Source organism: Heptranchias perlo, chromosome 30 (assembly GCF_035084215.1).
Source record: "Heptranchias perlo isolate sHepPer1 chromosome 30, sHepPer1.hap1, whole genome shotgun sequence".
Taxonomy (NCBI): domain Eukaryota; kingdom Metazoa; phylum Chordata; class Chondrichthyes; order Hexanchiformes; family Hexanchidae; genus Heptranchias; species Heptranchias perlo.
This window is the reverse complement of record NC_090354.1, coordinates 12,639,729-12,659,094: the sequence shown is the minus strand read 5'-3', so window position 1 is coordinate 12,659,094 and position 19,366 is coordinate 12,639,729. Positions and strand designations below refer to the sequence as shown.

At 38.4% G+C, this 19,366-nt stretch overlaps 1 protein-coding gene across 1 annotated transcript in view; it reads left to right on the top strand.

The window, feature by feature from the left end:
* The window catches only part of si:busm1-163l24.4 (uncharacterized protein LOC368754 homolog), a 65,030-nt gene extending 56,986 nt beyond the window's left edge, over positions 1 to 8,044 (top strand). The window contains exons 21-23 of the mRNA XM_067968930.1: positions 4,807 to 4,880; positions 6,359 to 6,419; positions 7,222 to 8,044. Coding sequence (XP_067825031.1) covers positions 4,807 to 4,880; positions 6,359 to 6,419; positions 7,222 to 7,355 — 269 coding nt within the window. The 3' untranslated portion in view covers positions 7,356 to 8,044. The remainder of the gene's footprint in view (positions 1 to 4,806; positions 4,881 to 6,358; positions 6,420 to 7,221) is intronic.
* Positions 8,045 to 19,366: the final 11,322 nt, after the last annotated feature.

Here is a 19,366-nt window from a genome sequence, read left to right as displayed (position 1 = left end):
AAGCACCTGAGCTTCAACTAGCTGCAAGATGGCTTTTCCCTCTACTTTCAATTTATGTCCCATCTTTCCCCCCCGCCCCTAGAACTCAGCAACGTGTTCTGTGCTCTACCACCAGAATATATAAGCTTTCTGAAATGTCTCTGCCCTCAATTGCTAGTGTCATCTTTAAATGTCCTGCGCTGTCAGCGACTTGGCTTCATAAGTTTTCATCTTGTTTCTAGAGAATGTCGAGCAGATCCTATAATTGAGGAAATAAATGATGGATGTACTTGTCAGTGAAACAATGCAAATGCGATTAATTCAGTGGTTCTGGCATTGGCTGCCAGTTCCAACACCAGCTGCCAGTGCACTCCATGTTGATGCTGCACACAGCGCAGTTAATGGTTGTGATGTTACCACAAATGGTAATTTGCAGTTGATTACCAGAAAATTTGGTGCATTTGTGTATTATTAGATTACAAAAAATCTTTGCTGGAATCAAGCTCTGAAGATATTAAGAGTTCATAAAGTAGCAGTAAAATGCTTGACTAATATTTCCATTGATGCCGAGGACTTTGCTCATTCATCAGCTACAAGATTCTTAAATTGTCCACTTATTATGTTCAGGGTTTCTTTAGTAGTATTGTTTGCAATTATTGGAAACATCCTCTTATAAAGGTTTATGGGATTGCATAAATAAATGATTCTTGTTAAGGTTGCCCGTATCAATTTTATACCATTCTTTTGTAATTTTTAAAAAGGAGTTGGAGAAAATACTGTCAAGTTTAATGTAAACTTTTGTTTAGTCTAGTGATTTTATGTGGACTCCCTCCCCAAGAGCATATTGACTTTGCTAATGTTTTGATAAAATACACTGTGTCTAAGGATGATTTATAGCAAGTGACCCTCGGAAGTCCGCTACCTTTCTTCTGCATCACTTTCACTGCATTTCAGATGTCCTCAATCCTAGTTGTGCACATTGGGAATTTCAGAGTGCAGCATGCTATGTGCTCACTGGTTAAGTGCATATTTAACCTTGCGCAGTGGGCTTTGGAATATTTGAGCTCTTTATCGTTTGATGGCTGGGGTGCAGCTAATACTGTGCCACCTCTATTAGAGGTCATGGGTCATTTTGCTTGCTGCCATTGAAACTTCAAAAGCATGCTGTGCAATAGATAGGGATCTCCTGGGTATTCTTCTAACCTAGTTCCCACATGCCTTAAACACTTTTTTTTACAAAGGAAAATAAACTACTGTTGTGTGGCGACCACACACAAGTTAATGGTAATCTGAGGCTTCTTGGGTGCCTCCCCAAACACTTGTAAGAGTGAAAACAGGATTAATGGTTCATTCGTATACAACAAACTTCAGGATGTTATGAAGGATGCTTCCTTCAGTTTCTGTTAACTCCAGATAGACACATCATACCTGAAGTTTCATAGGTACCATGGCCATCCTGTTTATTTTTAACACGGTTTAAGCTGTAACATAGTCTTGGTTTCAGTTTAATATTGGTTTAGTTTTTTTTTGTGTATATCTAGACTCTGTTTCTGGTGCTTTTATTGAACAGCCTGCAAAGAGGCATGAGCCAACAGGAGATAGGGGAAAATTACCATCTATGAATACCTTTCTCTGAGTACATTATGATTGCTTTACTCATATTCTAGGGTGCTCTTAACATGATTTATGTCGGATTTTTTTATGTTACGTCTGGAGTCCCCTAAAAGTCAATCCTTGCCTGCTGTACTTCCTCCTCTACATGCTGCCCTTATGGATATAGTCTACAGACCTGGGGATCAGCTTCCACATTTATGCTGACAACACCGAGCTCTACCTCTTCACCTCCACTATCCCTGTGCTATCAGACTGCTTGTCCGACATCCAGTCTTGGATGAACCACAATTTCCTAAACATTAAGAAGTCCTAACCCATCGTCTTTGGCCCCCGCCTCTCACCCATCACCCTCCTTTTGACTATTAAGAAAGGACCTCATTGATCTTGGGTGTTGAAACCTATCTTTGAAAAGTTTCAAAATTGTTTGAGCTTGGGTGGGCTTTAGTTCCCTGGTTTGACTGCCTGTTACCAAGTTCAGGCGGTGAAAAGAGGTTCTGTGGACCTTGGTTACATCACGTTTCATCAGACTGATCAAAAGTTATTAGAATTAACTATACAGTTCAGGCTAACAATGTAGTTTACTGTCTTTCGAATACAGCAGGAGAATCTGGTGGTCTACATTACTTAAAATCATGGTTAAATAAATAACTGTTGATCCTGTATTCCATTCACATTATGCATATGGTAACAAGTTTCAGTTCATAAAAGATGGCAACTTATGGAAACTGCTTTCTTGCTCTAACCCCAAGTTACGAGTGTTGAATGCAAGCCTGAACTGTAACATTATAGGAACAGGAGTTGGCCATTTAGCCCCTCGAGCCTGTTCCACCATTCAATGAGATCATGGCTGATCCATAACCTAACTCCATAGCCTTAGCCTCATATCCCTTAGATTTTTGTCAACCAAAAGGTATTATCACTTAGATTTAAAATTAAGAATTGAGCTAGCATCAACTGCTGTTTGTGGAAGACAGTTCCAAACTTCTACCACCCTTTGTGTGTAGAAGTGTTTCCTAACTTCACTCCTGAAAGTCCTGGCTCTGATTTTTGTTATGTCTCCTAGTCCTAGAATCCCCAACTAGCAGAAATAGTTTCTCTCTATCTACCTATCAAATCCCCTTAATATCTTAAACTTCTTTCAAATCATCCCTTAATCTTCTAAATTCGAGGGAATACAACCCTAGTTTGTATAATCTCTCCTTGTAATTTAACCCTTGGAGTCCAGGTATCATTCTAGTAAATCCATGCTGCACTCCCTCCAGGGCCATTATATCCTTCCTAAGGTGCAGTGCCCAGAACTGAACACAGTACTCCAGGTATAGTCTAACCAGGGCTTTGTATAACTGTGGCATAACTTCTACCCCCTTGTATGCTTTTTATGTTGCCCCTTACCTCTTTTGTCATCCATAGCTGTTTTTTTCTTTGGCAAGCGGAACTCTTGCCCCCTCAGGGGTATAAATTGGTTCTGTATCACGTTAAATTCATTTCTGAACACCTCCCACTGATGTTCTGTTGTTTTTATCCATTAACAGATTTGCCCATTTTACTGTGGACAATCTCTGTCTCATCCCGTTGAAGTCTGTCTTACCTAAATTTAGAATCTTAGTAGCTGATACAGGTTTCGCTCTTTCAAACACAACATTGAACTCATCATATTATGATTGCTATTAGATAAATGTTCATGCACCGTTAGGCTATTAACTAAATCTGGCTCATTACTCACTCTTAAATCTACTCTGGTCTACCCACTTGTTGGTTTGAGGCCATATTGTTGCAGAAAGTTGTCCTGAACACACTCAAGAAATTTGCTACCTTTCTGACGTAAGTTCATCTGCTTATCCCAATCTATATGAAAGTTAAAATCCCCCTCTGCCACTCTGCCTTTGCTACATGCTTGTCTAATCTCTGCATTTATACGTTCTGCCACTTCACAGCTGCTACCAGGACACAACTCCCACTACAATCTATATACATTATCATGTCTATATAATGAGTCCATGCATATGTCACTGCATTTGAATTATCAGAGGTTTGACAAAAGTTTCCCACTCCAACTCCTAAGCAGTAAACTACTGTTTATTGACCCTAGGAGTTTTTGGTATTCAATTCTAGGTAGTATATTAGAACCACAGAATGGGAGAATGAAGGTTCACTAGAATTATACCAAGAGTAAGAGTTTATAGCCATGAAGAAAAGCTTTTTAAAAAAAAAACTGGGACTTTTTCACTTAATGGAGATTTTCAAAGTTTATAGAAGGTTTTGAGATGGTAAAAAGCAAAAGCTTGTTGCCAGTGATTGGCAAATTGATAACGAGATGTAGACTCACGTATCACTAGAAAAATTATGGTGGAAGTTAGAAGAGATACAGGATTTCACACATTGGTTGTTAGAAAATGGAATGCTTTATTACATGTGGCTATTGAGGCAGAGACTATAACATTATTTAAAAAAGAAGTCAATAAGTGTTTGAAAAGGAAGAATATAATGGATACAGGGAAATGAGATTAGAGTAGACTGTTTGAAGAGGTGGCACTAGTGCAGATATGATGGTCTGAAAGGCCTCCTTTTAAGTGCTGTCAATTTTGAATTAAAGAAAATATACTCCATTGTATGTTATAAAGTTTTGCTACATTTTCAAAATAAAAATGTTATTACTGTGTAATCCCTGCAAATCTAAAAGGGTAATTTTCTGGTTTTAAGTTCCCAGTACAAAGCCTTTCTGTGGGCAGTGCATATTGGGAAGTTACAAGTGTACGGCCCTGATTTTTTTTTTGTCCATTAAAATTAATGGACGGAAAATCTGGGACATTGCATGCAGTCCAATGGGCGAGGCTTTGCACCAGGAATAGTAAAATAGATGTAGTTCTATGCTGCAGGTGAAGTGCACTGCAAATCAAGCCAAGAAGCTTTCAATATCAAACTTACAAAAGCACAGTGGAAAATTAGACTATAATTATTCTATTATGTGGACCGTAGATGGTTACATTTCCAGGGAATGTGGATTAATGGCATTGTACAATGCCTGCATGAGGTCATACACTCAATGCATAATTTTTGTTCCTCAATTGTGGTGTTTCCTATGCAACTGAGGTTGGGAATTGAAGCTGAACAAATTAATTTTGAATTGGGCTGGAAGTTAAAAATCCAGTCTTGACATCACTATGAAGTGTAGGTATGAAACATGTTGTAAGTGGATATTGCCCTGTCTTACAGATCAACTGGAATGGATGGTGGAACTCTGCGGTGCCTCCATAATTAAGGAACCTTATTTATTCACCTATAGCACTGTATGTACAAGAAAATATGCCTTACAAGATAATATGGTCATAGAACTAATAAAATAAGAAACTTAGACTTGTGTCTTAACGGAGAGAAATTGAAATCCTGTGTTGTTAAATACTGAATTATGACTGCCTGATGCTTTAGGGAGTAAATTGAGCAGTTTAACTATGATGCTGTTACACTTACCCTAAGACATTGCCACTTTCTCCAACTGCCTATCTGTCTTTGTGATCTGGATGAGCTGGAATGTCCTCCAGCTACAAGTCACCGTCAGTGAAGTTTTCCTATTCGACTCCTGCAAATCCTTATGCAGCAACATCCTCAATTCCCATCAGCCTCCCTGACTGTCATGACAGGCTAAGCCCAAGGATGCAAAACTTTGGTATACTACTCAACCCCAATCTCTGCTTCCTCTTCCACATCTGTTCCTTAACCAATCTTCCACCTCCACGACATTCTTCACTTCTGAAATTCTTGTACTGCTGAAATCATTAACCTGAGAAACCTGTACATTTATGGTATCGCCCTTTAGAACATTCAAGATTATGGGACAAATTAGCAGATTGCATTCCTTCTTTTAAGCAGTAGGAGTATTCTTTGCATAACATGTACACCAATTCTTCTGTAATTTCCCCTCCCCCCCCCCCCCCCCCAAAAAAAAAGAATTTGGAGGGGGGGTTGCAAAATGTCTTTGTTTTGAAATTTAAAAACTTCAATTTTTCTGTGTGGTTTGATTAATTGTGCCTTTCCTGGACAAATGTAAGAAGACATCATTTTACATTGCATGCATGGATGAATGAGCAGATTGATGTGAGAGTGTTTGTGATGAAAGATGACTCTTTAACACGAGTCTGCTGTCTCAACCATAAACACAATGTTAAAATTATGCTTCCTTGCATTCAGCCAAGACGGGCATGATCAATCTCTAAATAAAGTATCATTGTGTTTGTGTCAAAATCTACAATCTTCAAAAAAAAAATTTAGGATCTTGTTATTTCTGAAATAAAAATTGTAATAAATTGTATATTTGTGCAGCTTAAAGGTAAATGTTTGTTTTCATCATTTATTTTTAAAAATGGCAGAAACCCACTTAGATTATAATTGTTCTTTTCAGAACTGAGTCTCTTTGTTCACGAATTGGGTGTGAGTTCTATATTTTACTGTTACCAACAGAATAATTTAATTTACACATACTATTAACAGCTGTTAATTTGTTGCATCTTGATATGCACAAATTATGAAGAGAAAAAATTGTACTGATAAAAGAGTAATGATTGCTTAAAAATATCTAGTTCTAACAAAGTTACTGCTCTGTATCTGGAACAAATTATTTTCCTTATGTTGATACAGAATATAAAATAAGTGGAATAACTAAGTAAAACAATTAAATTTTATGTAAAATACTTACTAAAAGAATGAGTTTAGTAATGCCTTTTGTGATTCAATGTTCTTTCTACCCCTTATACTTTCTTTTGTCTGCCAGAACTGTACTGCAGTGGTGGTTGTACAGCCTGATGCTAATCCAGTAAACACTGACTACAGAGGTGAGTTTAGAGTTTAATCTAAGAGCTACCTGTATTTTAATTGCATGGTATATGCATTTATTGAAGTACAGTAAACTGTCAGCAGCCACTTGTTTGCGGCCATTAAATTTCAGATTTGATAAATTTCCTGTTAATTGGAACAAATCTATATCTAATTATTTGCCAATATTGGGGGAAAAAAACATATTGAGCACTCTGACTTCTCTGTAGTAGCTGAAAAGTAGATGTAGTACACGTGTTTTGGGGACTTTCAGGTTTGATATACTTGTGGGCCTAAGAAGTCTGTGCTTGTGCTTTGCAGAGAGGAGAGGTGAGAAAATTGTAGGGTGAATAGAAGAGTAATGAATGCTTTGGTTGCTAAAAGTGCAGGCCCAATTCAAAAGCTGTTTGCACTGTACTGGTCCCCACAATCTTTCTAACCTAGTGAGGAGCCTTCTGAATAACTAGTTACCTGTTGTAGAAATCTTCATACTTTCTCAAAAGCCCTTATTTTGGCTGGCCCTGTAAGTATGCTGCTAGAGCAATAGACTCCACTAGACTGAGTTGAATTAGCCTCTATAAACATTTGCATCCAGGCTTTCTTGGGGGGTTAGTTTGATCTGTGCTTGGGTGGGCTCTCTTTCTGAACCATTTATGTGTGTTTCCAATCAGGTCAACTAAAGATTGGCATTGATGTTTACTGTGCTGTACCTGACAGGATAATTAATGCTGATTGAGAATTTTTTTTAAATGGTTAACAGTTTATGTTGTAACTCATTACAAAATGAATGCTAAAAGGTATAATATTGATATATTGTTACAGCAATACAGAGACAGTACAACACCATTGTGGTTACCCGAGAATGGATTTTGGACAGTGTTGCTCGCTATCAGAACCATCAACTGGAAGCTTATCTGGTCTGCCTTCAACACGGAAGCTTGGCACAAACTGCATAGTCTGAAGATGTATTTGTTATTTAAATAGAATGTAAATAACAGATAAAGCTGTGAATTGGTTTCACTTTATTGAAAGTCTGAGCAAAATTCTGATCATAAATGCAGTGGCAAAACACTGCATTTCAATTTTCTCATTCAGATTTCTTTTGTTATTGGCCCGGTCTACTATTTTCAGGGGTGGTCTAACGCCCTTTTCTTGCAAATGCTCAGTATTAACACCATATTCCATATTAAATGTTGGGCCTGATGAAAACAATGCTTTGATTGTTTTAAAAAATTATGTTGTATGATAGGTATAGAACTTCACCCTGTCACCAGCTGGTGCACAGTACATTTGTGGTGATAAAATTCAGCCTTGGGAGTAGTGGAGAATAATGTATATTGAAGCTGATAGCGCAATATACTGGCCTTGCAAACACAAGAAATATTAGAGTCTATAAAGTCTATAGTTAATTACACTGGCATTTTTCAGTTACTGGTGCAAAACAGTTTTCTACTTTAGTAAATGTTTTACTGACAATTGTGAATGAAAATTATTTTTAGACTTTGCATATCTTAGCACAGACCTATTCTCTGTAGTTTTTGCCACACTTGAAAACTTTCCAGGTTTCTGTGATCTGCTCTCTAGCCACAGAATTCTTCATTCAGAGAAATCTGTAATTATTGTTCCTTTGTGCATTGGGTGTTTTTTCGAGGTGGTGGTGGTGGTGGGGTTGGGGGGGTGGCGGGGGAAGAGAAAGGTGCTCACTCAATAAGTTGAAGATCTTGTTTAACTAGAAAAGAACTGGTCCTAATCTGACACTGGCTTTTTTTTTAAACCTGTGCAATCTCAATTTATCAGTAAGAACATTAGGTTTTGTTTTAGATGCAAGATTACAATTCTGAAAATATATTAATGTCAAGAATTGATAAATTTTACAGAATATCAAGAACTGAAAACTTAATATAGAGATTCTTTACTTCCTTAGTTCCAGTTAAAACAGTGAGAAAACAAACTTTTTTTTCTTTATATTATGATCTTCCTCTCTTACCCTGATGGCAGTACTACCCATAGGTACAAGGAGAAACTAATATGGAGTGGTGTATTTCTATCCACTTTTTGTAAGATTTTGTGAGCAGATGTAGAATGTGCATCAGTGTAACCTCCCCCCTCCTGGCACTGAGCTGATTGAGGACATGAGTAGAATAGTTAAGGTTGTTGATGTGGCGATGAGATCACACCATCCCATGTAGTGGAGGAATGTTCGGACTACATGCAGTGGTGCCACAATGTCATCTTTGTTGTTAGCTTGCAACCAGTCAACCCCACATGCCTTCCATCAGTAGTGTGTCTCCTTTGGGAGATGTGTGTGCTGTAATAGGACCTGTACTTGGAGCAACCTTGTAACAGAACCCTTAAACTTGTTTTCCCCATTGGATTCTAATCTGATCAGCAACTCAAAATCTCATTTAATGTCTCATTTACTGACTAAATTTTGTTCTCGGTGATCTCTGAACTGTTAAGGATTTTAGATCATAGTCCAAACTTTCTACTTGGCTTTCCGATTTCTGCTAATTACCAAACTTTTAGCTCGTGGGTTGTGAATACCAAACTGACTTCCGGTTACTAGATTTCTACATATGTCAGCATTTTTTGGTCAAGAATTTGTTCTTTCCCATTGTGACAATTAAGGTGGACCTGCAGTATAAATAAAGGACCCGTATACCATTATATACTGTAACTAATCATTTGGATGTAGTTTTATTTAAATTCTGATATAATGAGATACTTGTGCCATGGTAAATTCTCCAATGCCGGATGTAGCTTTCAAAGCCATTACTTGCATTGTGACATACCATGCTTGTTGTAATTAAGCCAGAGAGAAATCTGAGTGAGCTACAAAATAGGCTGTAATAGAGGTTCCGCTTACTTGGGTTTAAACTCCTCTGCTAACTACAGCAGAAATTTTCCATGGGACTAATTCAAGAGCTGCAGTGAGAAATTTGTAATTTCAAAATTCACTGTAGATATAAAGCTGGGACAGGAATATAAATCCTTATACTCAACAGAATATTTTTTTTAAAATAAAGGTTTACTTCTGAAAGAAAACTTGGTTCTGCCATTGATGGATCTGTTAAAGTTCATAGTCCTAGTTCCAGTCTGTAACTTTGTATCTTTAGAATGTTTACAACTGCTTAAATTCAGTATTTTATCTCGTTGATTTTTGTGGATTGAAAATGTATCTTTTTTATTCCTCTGTCAATATTGTCCACACAGCACAGCTCTGCAGAGAGAAATAGCTGGTTCCTACAAGATTCACAAAAGAAGCCTCTGGTGAATTGGTTACCAATATTTGTCCTCTTTTCCTTTGGAAAAATGCCTGGCTTCTTCTGAGCACCTCCATCTGACAATATGGCTGAATTTGGGAACTCTAGTGGTATATCAGAGACCTGAACCAGCATCTTATCACAGCTTGTTGGTCCACGAGACTAGTTGACCATCAGTTTTCTTTGCCCAAAAGTGTGTGTGGGGGGGTGGGGGGGAAATGAGACCGGTTGTGCTCCTTATGAATGATGTAACATAAGTTTTTCTTTTGTACAGAAATGTAAAATATCTTTATAAACCTTTGTAAAATTTTATGCAATTGACAAGTGATTAAAACAAATTATGAACATTCTCAATGAACTGCCATTTGTAAATTGAGTTCACATTAGTTTGATCAGAATAGTACAAAATCACACTTGGCAAAGTATCAATTATAATTTCGGGGCTAGAAGACTATGCAATTAACTGCAGGTAAGTTCAATTTATCTTGCTCATATAACTGTATCTGCATACTTCTTGCTGTCCACTGTAGACATGTATCCTGTGGGAATAAAGCTGCTTGAAGTATATAAATGAATAGGGCAGCTGTGAAAAGAGGATGTGGTCTAAAATGCAAAATCACAAGTAGTTCAGTGTATCAACTTTTTCTTTTTAAAAATAAAACACTATCCCTAGAAATGCATTTCAGAGATTCATGTATAACAATTGTATAGTGAAGTAGTATCTTAACTTGGTTCCACTGTTGGATGTGTAGAAATAAAGGAGGTGTAGTTTGTTCCACTTTTATATCTAACTGAAGATCTAGTCACTGTATGGATGGATGGATGTATGGTTGTAGGTAATTGTATGTATTTCTAGTTAGTCTTGTCTGCACCTGCTCCAGAATTGGACACCATATTCCAGTTGTGGCCGAACCAGTGTTTTATTAAGGTTCAACATCACTTTCTTGCTTTTGTATTCTATGCCTCTGTTTATAAAGCCCACTATCCCATATGCTTTTTTTAACCACTTTCTCAATGTTTTATGCACATTGTACTGTAAAGCTATGCCCCTTTTTAAGGCAAAACAAATCTAACTTAAGTAAACACAATCTCAAGTCACTCAGTTTAATTGTTACCTAGAAATGAGTAATTGGCTTCCTCCCCCCTCTTGTAGATGCAACACAGTCTTGGCAATGTTGCATTTTATATAGGATATTTTTCTGTGTCGAAGGTGCTTCATGGAAGTGTAAGTTAAAACTGATGCTGAGTCAGAGGGAAAGAGTAGGAGGGGTGCCAAAAGCTTGGTCAGAGGTAGGTTTTAAGGGTATTAAGGGAAGAGAGAGATGGAATTCCAGGGTAGGGGCCTAGGTTGGTGAAAGCATTGTTGCCAATAGTGGGGTGAAGGGAGGGGAGATGCACCAGGTTTGTCAATTAAAGAGTTTGGGTGGGGGGTTGAGGGTTGTAGGGCTGGAGGAAGTTACTTAGGTTGGGAGGGGCAAAGCTCTCGAGGGATTAAAATACAAAAATTAGAGCTTTAAATTTGAGGTTCAGGGGGCCAGGGAGCCAATTTAGGTCAGTGATGAATGAGCAGGACTTGGTGTGGGATAGGATATGGACAGAGTTTTGCATGACCTAAAGAATATGAAGGATGGGAGGCCAGTCATGAGACCATTAGAGTAAGTCTGGAAATGACAAAGGTATGATTTAAGGATTTCAGCAGCAAATGCGTTGAGGTATGGTGGAGGTGGACAATGTTAATGAAGAGAGAAGTAGGAGGTTTTTGCTCGTGGTTGAATATGATGTGAAGAGGTAATTTGGGAAGAATTGCCATTGCTACAGATATCTATATATTATACATATTAGTGCCTCCTTGGCTTAAATTGAGCAAACAAGAATATGCAGCCATGAAAAAAATGATGCCATAGCTTTTTTCTTTCTTCCAAATTCTTGCCAAAGTTCAACAATTGAGATCCTGCTGTTTTTTTTTGGCTAAACCTATCTTCCTCTACAACACTAAGCAGGTCCTTTTATACAGATACATGATGCTGATCCATCCATCCTTCCTATCCCCCTTCCCTAATCCTGGGAGATGAGGCCAGTTTTAGTGCTATGAGACTAGATTTTAAGAGGAGGGTTAGGGATATGTGTCCCTGGGCCCAATGGACTTAGAGAGCAGCAATGGAGAGATCACAATTGGTGATGGCAGTTTCCATTCCCATAATTAAAGACAATAGTGTTCTTCCTCTGAAGTGTGCTACTCTGCAATAAAGAGAAAATCCAAACATGTCCTTTTACTATTGATTGGCACATGCACAAGTAAAACCAATTGTAGCCAGGGAGCAAGAGAAGGATGTTTCAAAATCATGTGGCTGGATATGGGATATATGTAATATTACTGGATTAATATTTACAGGGGGGAAAAGCTACAGTAGTACATCAGTTATTTGAACTTGGGGCTAGAAGTGTGCTCCATTCTTAAATGGACATAACTTATACAGTATATATAACTGGAAATCACAATCATATTTTCAAAAAAGATTTTTCAGGGTTTCTTGTCCCAAGACCTTGGACATGTAAATGCAGCCCTGCCCTGTTTGAAGTCCTCCAACTCAACACAGACCAAGGACCTCCATTATACTGTTGCCTACTTGAATATTTTGCCTGTTTCATCCTTAAATGGCTTCACTTGTTCTTTAATACTTTGCAACAAACTTACCCAAAGAAACCTTCATTATATAGGATTCCAATTTTCCTCTTCATTCTTTTGAATTTGTCTCTTTTTTTAACCTCATTTTATTGATACTCTAATCTAAATTTTCACACAAACTTTGTTCAAATTATATAATGGGCACATATGAACACCTTTACTGTTGGAATACATGCCAATATATACTATTTATAATAAGATATCAATATAATTAGGAATTTTAAAGAAATAAGTTGAAATTCCAGTGAGGGTAGCATTAATGACAAAATTCCTAAGGGTTTGTCAACCTCAATAACTAATAAAGGGCATGTGCATTCCAATAGTAGGCGGAGTGTTCGTTCATTTACTCTTCACTCTGATTTACGCTTATCCTCAGTGTCAGATGGTTTATGGGCAGTGATTCAAACAATATTTTGAGAATGTCCTTGCGACAACTAACCTTTTCCTCTATCACCCAAATATTGTAAGCTAAATTTCTGCTTTTTTAAAATTTCTAACAGCACTACTTTATTTGAGGAAAAGTTAGAGAACATTAAAATAATTTTTATAGTATGAAACAAAAGCTAGTGGTTAATTCTCTTTTTTGGGTTTTGAAAAGTATTTGCTAAAAACAAACTGCAAAAACAGCCTTAAAACTGTTGAATGAATCTTTTTAGAAGGCCTTTTAAATTTGATGCTGTGTACAGCTCAGTGCCTAGAGCTGACCTAGTGTAAAGGCTAGAAAATGATGTGGAGGCATAATTACATAACTTCCTCATCATTCTGATATTATGAAGCTCCCATCTTTTCAAGTGGGAGCTTCCTGTACCCATCAGCGATCAGTGGAAATGTGTGCCTTGCCCAAAAGAAGACACTTGGCCTTAAGGGTCTTCTCCCCTCTTTACCATTGTACCTTGTGAATTATATCGCCTAAGGGATGTTAATTATAGGAGAATTGGGCACAATATCTTCCTGACCGGATCGCAAAACAACTTTGGCAAATCTTTTTTTTTCTTTCTCTCTCTTTGTGGAGAATGAAGTTGTTTTTGAGTCATGTGCTCTCATTCATTGAGCTCCAGGTTGAGGTAGCCCTCATGATTGCTCCTAATGGTGGGACTGAACTGGAAACCACTCCCCTTCCCTCTCCTGACAGGCGAAAACCTTTAGTGTGTTGATACAGGTCATTAAATGTAGCAGTGCAAGTTGATGAGGACATTTTTTTTAAAAGCGAACAATCCTTGATTTTATATCAAGGCATAGAATACAAAAGAAAGAAGGCAATGTTCTTATACAAGATGTTAGTGAGGCAGCAGTTGGTAGTATTGTATACAGATTTAGGCACCCCATTATAGGAAGAATATAAAAACAGTGGAAAAGGTGCAGCATGGATTCAGTGGGATAGTATCAGGCATAAGGATTACAATATGAAAAGAGATTTGAAGTTGGGGCTTTTTCCACTGAAGGGATGACATGATTGAGGTCTTCAAGATTCTGAAATTATGATAAATTTTTTCCATTAGTTAGTGAGGTAGGGCATAAATATAGGATAATCACAAAAATTAAAGGGGAGTTTAGAAAAAATGCCTTTACACATAGGGCAGTTGGAGTGTAGAATTGTCTGCCATGAATCTGAGTCCATAAATTATTTTGAAAGGGAATTAGATCATTGCTTAAAACAGAGAAATATTAAGTTAAGGGACATGGGTAATGAGAAGGAGAGTAGAATTAGAACAAGTGGTTCATGGAAAAAAGCACTAGCACAGATTTAATGGCCTGTTTCTGTGCTGTTACATTCTATGATTTCAACCACTTTAATACCAACACATTTGTTTTCTACTTTTAATTTCATATGTTCTCTTTTCCAACACTTACACAGGTGTTGTATACACTGAGTGGAAGGAAGTAATTTTTTTGTTGTGAATTTTTCACTGGTTTAGTTTCTGACCTTGGCCAAGCCGCCAGGGGGAGGGACTGGGCAGAGATTCAGTACTTCGCCACAGAAAAAGGTGTGTCAATTGGACATAACCAGCTGATTACAGATAGCTAGCCGTAGGCTACATCCCAATTCTCAAGTCTGATAATGATGGAGGGAAGATTTTATATTTTTTAAAGGGAGAGATAGAAAGGGAAGGTGGCCCACACTGACAAGGATGAAGATATTAATGAAAAAGGGAAGAAACTAACCAAAGCTTCTGGATGACCACCAAGGATGGCAGTGTCAATTTTGAGATTTATGGTTAACCAAAACTACCTCTCAGGAGGCTAGAGAATGGACCAGGACTAGCCTGAGCCTGAGGCCTTGCATAGTAGTGGTGATGGAGACTCGGGGCCTAGCAACAGAGAAATTACAAAGAAATGTTTCTTCAAAAATTAAGTCACTTGGTTAATGACGCAATCCAGAAATTTGCTGCAATATAAATAACTGCTTGTAATATATGGAAGTAAATGGGAACTAGTTTTATGTTATGTTTTATGGTCAACTGAATATGGAATTAAATGAGCCCTGCATGATTAGAGTCAATGTGTGATAAACACTAACACTGCATTATGGCAATGGCTTTATTAACTAGTGCACAGACTCAGAGCATCTGGGGCTACATTTTGACATAATCTTCACATCTGTGCAACTCATTAGCTTCCCATAGAGCTCTGAATAAGTATCATCTTAGTGCGTAATGTGCGTGTTCTCTAGTTTAATGCCATCATAGCAAATCATGGAACTTTAAAATGCCATTTGTTCCATCATGCCTGCTTTTTTTTCCACAGACTATGACCAATTTATCCCATCAGGGACTCTAACCTGCTTGTTTAATGTCCTGAGGAAATGTTCTGCATTATTCAAACGTAGGCAGTTGCTTTCTATGGATAATCTTTCCATTGTGTCTGTAGCACAGAACTCATTGTATTTAGTTTGATTATCTTCAGTGCTTATCTCTATAACCTTCAGTCTCATTCCTAAACAAATGTTCATGCAGCTGTTTTTTTCAAGCAGTTAATCAACATTGCTGTAACGGCTTGTTCTGTGAGTCTTTTCCACATACCCACTGCCTTGGTGATAGGGAGGAGAAATTCCTTCTAATTTCTAGTCTCAGTTGATGATGTTTGCTAGCTTTGACTTTTATCCTTCAGTTCTGTGGTGGAGAGTCTGCCTACATCTACATTTAAAAACCTAGATTATGTCCTACCTCAATCTCTTCTCATAATTCAAGCCTCTAAACCCCAATATCAGCCTCAGTGTGTCTCCTTAAACCAAGTTTATTGTATCAATATATTTTTGAAGGACATTGTCGGGGACCTTCCCACTTATTAATGCATTCCAATGATTGGAATTATTGCTAGCTACAAACTCTCACTAAAATCCTGTCCCACAATGGTTTTGAATGTGATATTTCATTATGCTTTCACAGTACTGTGCAAAAACACCTGTATCTTCATCGAAGGATTTGAATATAAAAATATTCGAAAGTTAATATAGGCAGTGTACAGGCATAAATGTGCGAGAATTAATAGGATTTGACATCATTTCACTGGATTATTGGTAACCTTTCCACTTGATAACTGCTTGGCGGATTGCATTCAAGACAAATGCCCCCATTTCATTTATCCAATTTTATATTTATGTTTGGATTCAGTTCAATAATATCTATTTTAATTTATCTTTCTGGGAAAGAGTTTCCTTTAAATGCAAGATGTATTTTTCCAGATAAATCTGCAAAATGACAGAATTCTATTTAATCTTTAATAACGAATATACATCTAAATACAAACACAGTCCTAAAGGTTAAAGCAAAAAATGTTGCTCCTACCATAACAGCTAGAGATGTAGAACTGATTGACTGGCCGTTCCCTAAATTGTGGACAGGTTTTGATTCCTGTCTGATGTTTAATGCATTGCATAAAGCACAATTTTATAGTCTTGTTTTGAGCTAGAGTCTTGGCTGAAAGCTACAGGCAAACATTGATGCCAGTTTGGGCTTTCTTTTGATGGGTTGATTGCCGTGGAAAGGTACAGGAGCGGTGCAGCAGCTGTTACACAGTCCTAGTCCTAATTTCAATGATAAACTAGAATTATGCAAATAAAATTAATTGACTGTCAGATGGCTGTAGCCCAGACTATATGAATTATTCTGGCAAAAGATCAAGGCCACTATTTTGTTTACTGTTAAATTTACCTTCAATATTTAAAATTTAGATTTTTTTTTTCTTTTCCTTTTTGTTATGGTCTCCTGGGCTGCGTAATGTTTCTTGGCTGAGATGTTAGCCCCGGGATCTGGTCCCAGGTCTTTGCCAATGCACTTTAGTCAGAAACCAGGTATTTGAAGTTTATTCCTTGGCAACTCTGATTTTTTTTCCTCCTTCCATGTAGATAATGGCAATGTATCAAAACTGTGGACTAACTGGAGTTTGGGGGACGGTGGGGGAATTGCAGGCGCAGTACCAGGCCCTTACCATTCCAAGAGGGGGAACCAATGCCACACCACTGCATTGTCTGTTTTTATAATCTATCTTTTTATCAGTTCTTTTTAGGACACTTGTTTCTACCCTCCGCCCCTTCAAATAAAAGTGCTTATTGAAGTCATGAATTGAAATAAAAACAGAAAATATTGGAAATGCACAAAGGGTTAGCATCTTTATTTTTAACAAGCAGCTTTCCTGTGTATTCCTCAGGTCAGTCAGAGTTTATACTATTGCAATGGGGATAATGGGGTGGAGGAGGGGTTCACATGACTGCTGAAAGGATTTGGAAAGAAATTTGAAGGGGATCTGCTCCGAATCAGTGAAGTATTTGGCTGTTCCCGGGGAAGTTTGAGCAAATCAGAATTTTTTTGTTGTATAATAAATACAGTGTGATAAACATGTTAGTTGCTAGCAAATTTCCCCTGGCATTTCTCACCATGAGTTGGAGGTTATATTTTTGGAAGGGGGTGTGGAATGGGGAAGAGGTTTATGGCAACCCCTTCAATATGGTCTTCATAATGGCTTGCCAGCTTGTAATGCTATCAGTCCTTTTCCATGGTGGGGAAGGACAGACAAACAAAAAACATGTCCTGTCGTGGTTTGTGCGTGACCAGTTTTGCTGCCAATCAGAAAATAAACCCTGATGTGTTATTTCATCATCTCCCCCCAAATCCATAATATGGTGGTTTTCTTTAAGCCCAGAAGGGAGGAGGCCTTAATCAAAAATAAAGAGGATCCAAAATAAAGAGGGGAGGATCAGCAGAAAATACTAGTGACAAAGCTCAACTCGGTAGTTGGAGTTCCAGATCCTGACGTAGGAGTAGGCTTCAACAGGAAAACTTTCCAGAGATTTAATACACTGTGGTAACAGTTTTATGAGTAATAATAAATACTTTACTCTGAATTGTTTAAATTTTAATAAGTGTTTCTTACGTAAGTATATTTTCAGGTAACTGAAAAATCAAGATAATGGCTCAACTTTATTTGAGTGATTTGACTTGCTTGTTCTCCAATGGTACTTACCAATGGAATTGAACAGCTTTTAATTTGTTCATGTTTAGTCAATTGAATATTCCAGTGCCTGAAATGAGAACTGTTATTACCGATCACTAATTTTTGCCCAATGGACATGCAGTGCCTTGAAAATGTGGTACTTTTTGAGTTATAATGCCTGAGGTCACACTTTTAAAGGCATGCCACACCAGATGTGTGCTAGACACAATACTTTTAATTGTACAAATTATTTTCTTACATTTTGTACTAATCAAGGTGAAGGATGTGAGTGCTGGAAAATAGAACACTTTCCCTGTTGGACTCATATCGTCACTTGCGCACCCCTGGGTCAGGTAAAGGACTATAAAATGCAAAGTAAAGGTCCCTCTACTTTGCCTCAATGATGTGTTTCAGTCCGAAGCTCAAAAAGCATTCCCTAATGCACCAGTGTGACAATTTTGCAATTCCCTCACCAGCCATACTAATGGCATCCCTGAGTGAGACTGTCAACTTAGTGCCAAATTTGTGCTGTGGGCACATAATCATTTGAAACTGAATTAACCATCTTTTTCTTATTTGTTCATGGGATGTGGGCATCGCTGGCAGGGCCAGCATTTATTGTCCATCCCTAATTGCCTTTGAGAAGGTGTTGGTGAGCCACAGTGCTGTTAGGAAGGGAGTTCCAGGATTTTGACCCAGCGACTATGAAGGAATGGTGATATATTTCCAAGTCGGGTGGTGTGTGACTTGGAGGGGAACGTGCCGGTGGTGTTGTTCCCATGTGCCTGCTGCCCTTGTTCTTCGAGGTGGTAGAGGTCACGAGTTTGGGAGGTGCTGTCAAAGGAGCCTTGGCGAGTTGCTGCAGCGCATCCTGTAGATGGTACACACTGCAGCCACGGTACGCCGCTGGTGAAGGGAATGAATGTTTAGGGTGGTGGATGGGGTGCCAATCAAGTGGGCTGCGGTGTCCTGGATGGTGTCAAGCTTCTTGAGTGTTGTTTGGAGCTGCACTCATCCAAGCAAGTGGAGAGTATTCCATCACACTCCTGACTTGCGCCTTGTAGATGCTGGAAAGGCTTTGGGGAGTCAAGAGGTGAGTCACTCACTGCAGAATACCCAGTCTCTGACCTGCTCTTGTAGCCACAGTATTTATGTGGCTGGTCCAGTTTAGTTTCTGGTCAACGGCGACCCCCCGGATGTTGATGGTGGGGCATTCGGCGATGGTAACGCCGTTGAATGTCAAGGTGAGGTGGTTAGATTCTCTCTTGTTGGAGATGGTCATTGCCTGGCACTTGTCTGGTACGAATGTTACTTGCCACTTATCAGCCCAAGCCTGGATGTTGCCCAGGTCTTGCTGCATGCGGGCACGGACTGCTTCATTATCTGAGGGGTTGCCAATGGAACTGAACAGTGCAATCATCAGCGAACATCCCCATTTCTGACCTTATGATGGAGGGAAGGTCATTGATGAAGCAGCTGAAGATGGTTGGGCCTAGGACACTGCCCTGAGGAACTCCTGCAGCAATATCCTGGGGCTGAGATGATTGGCCTCCAACAACCACTACCATCTTCCTTTGTGCTAGGTATG